Source organism: Asparagus officinalis, chromosome 7 (genome assembly GCF_001876935.1).
Source record: "Asparagus officinalis chromosome 7, Aspof.V1, whole genome shotgun sequence".
NCBI classification, from domain to species: domain Eukaryota; kingdom Viridiplantae; phylum Streptophyta; class Magnoliopsida; order Asparagales; family Asparagaceae; genus Asparagus; species Asparagus officinalis.
This window is the reverse complement of record NC_033800.1, coordinates 131,576,170-131,578,069: the sequence shown is the minus strand read 5'-3', so window position 1 is coordinate 131,578,069 and position 1,900 is coordinate 131,576,170. Positions and strand designations below refer to the sequence as shown.

At 35.8% G+C, this 1,900-nt stretch overlaps 1 protein-coding gene across 1 annotated transcript; it reads right to left on the bottom strand.

Annotated features, from left to right (window-relative positions):
* On the bottom strand, nucleotides 293-1,403 carry LOC109849965 (cyclin-dependent kinase E-1-like). Its single transcript, XM_020419862.1, has 4 exons — nucleotides 1,203-1,403; nucleotides 1,011-1,053; nucleotides 812-909; nucleotides 293-727 (listed from the first exon to the last, which is right to left on the bottom strand). The coding sequence occupies exons 1-4, from the start codon at nucleotides 1,280-1,282 to the stop codon at nucleotides 715-717; spliced, it is 234 nt and encodes a 77-aa protein (XP_020275451.1). The 5' UTR covers nucleotides 1,283-1,403; the 3' UTR covers nucleotides 293-714.

The window sequence follows — 1,900 nt, the reverse complement described above, 5'->3', positions numbered from 1 at the left end:
GGAATAGCATGAACATATTGAACAAGATAGCATTAAAATTACTAATCAAGATTAGTTTTCTTGATTGTAACACCTCCTGTACCCTGAAAGAAACAAGCAAACAACTCTTGATATATAAAGAGACAAAAATAACTACAAAAATGACTTGCACACAAATAAGAAAAGATGCCAACAACTTTGATATATAAAGAGACAAAAATAACTACAAAAATGACTTGCACACAAATAAGAAAAGATGCCAACAACTTAATAAAGTAAATGGATTACAACGCTAATATAAGAAAAGATGCCAACAACTTAATAAAGTAAATGGATTACAACGCTAATCACTTTCGCCTTCCGATTCAATTTTTTCATATTTGCAGATACCATTACAGCCCAAATTATATGTACCTGCGGATATCCACATAGTGAAATATGCCATCCAAATCACATGATTAGACCATCATCTTACACTTGTGCTATTTGAGAAAGTTTACAGAGTGAAGATTGCTGAAAATATAGAAGCATCAGCACCATCACTTTTTCTTGCTTACATTTCTGAGGGTCAACACATTGCTTGGCAATCATAGCTGACAAACTAGCTCACTGTCTCAGGGGGGAGGAGTTGCTCTTCATGATAGAGAAATTGCTTTCATTCTAGAAATTCGCATGACATCTTGGGCCATAATACATTTTTCAACCAAATTGTTCAACATTCATCTCAAAAATGCATTAGGATGCTTGGCTGCTCAACAATCAAGTTGACATAATTAAAAAATAGAAAACAAATGACTACTATTTTGACACATGATGGATGTAAAGTGTTTACTCCATTATCACATAGGCTTCAAAAGGAGCTTGATAAATTCTTGCAAGTCCAAAGTCACCAATTTTCACAATCCCCTGTTCCTCCCCCTCACCCAGAACCTAATTCACATCAAAGTCCAACATGGAGTTACATTAAGAATTTGTCTGAATATTATGTCTGCCTATTCTAAAATTTTACTCGTAATTATCCATAAACATACCAGTATGTTTGATGGCTTAAGATCTCTGTGTATAATCCAATTACTGAAGAAAAATATATTTAGATAAGTCATATAATCCTAACAAGGAGGGTATAAACACCATATGCACAGTAAATGGAGATGCTAAGCAACAATGGAAGACGAATTTGACAAGAGTACTAACCATTTTGCCACTGTCTATGTAAATCTTACCTATGAAGATAATTAAGACCATTGAGCAGTTGCCAGAGCAGTGATTTTACAGTGCACTGGCTGATCGGATGGTTAAGCATTTCCCTGTGATGTCTGATAATTTCCTGCAATGAGAAAGTTGATGGACAATAAAGTACAATAAGACTGTATCACCGAACTATATTCACAAAGTTCCAAAACTATGTATCAGGTATGTATAATGTATCATGTAATGTATAGCAAGTAGTACTGATGCAAAATGTTACTGCCAGCCTCTGAGAAAAGTCATATGTAAGCTAGTTCTTTATGATCGATCACCTGCCAATATTTACTTCCTAGGAAGCAAATGCAAGCAGCCTGCTCTAAAAGATGGGCCCACTACTCAAGCGTTGCATCCACGGCGTGATAAATTAAAGCTCCTAGGCATATAGCATCATGCCTGGGATATCTTCGGGTGTCCTGTTCAGGACACTAGAAAGTAACCTAAAGACCAACTAACTTCAGTAATGTTTTGTGTGCAACCAGCCTATTAGTAACGAAATGCAAGGAAGTTAAGAGCTCGGGCCATTGTCATCCCAAATGCATGAAACTGAATGCAGTCATGTTAATCGCCAATAACGGGTGTATCAGAAATCATAACTTCTACTAGGAACGCGTCTAGATTCTCATGCTCTTATTCAGCAAATCATAATTCTCAATGTATCTTGATTTTAAAGTAA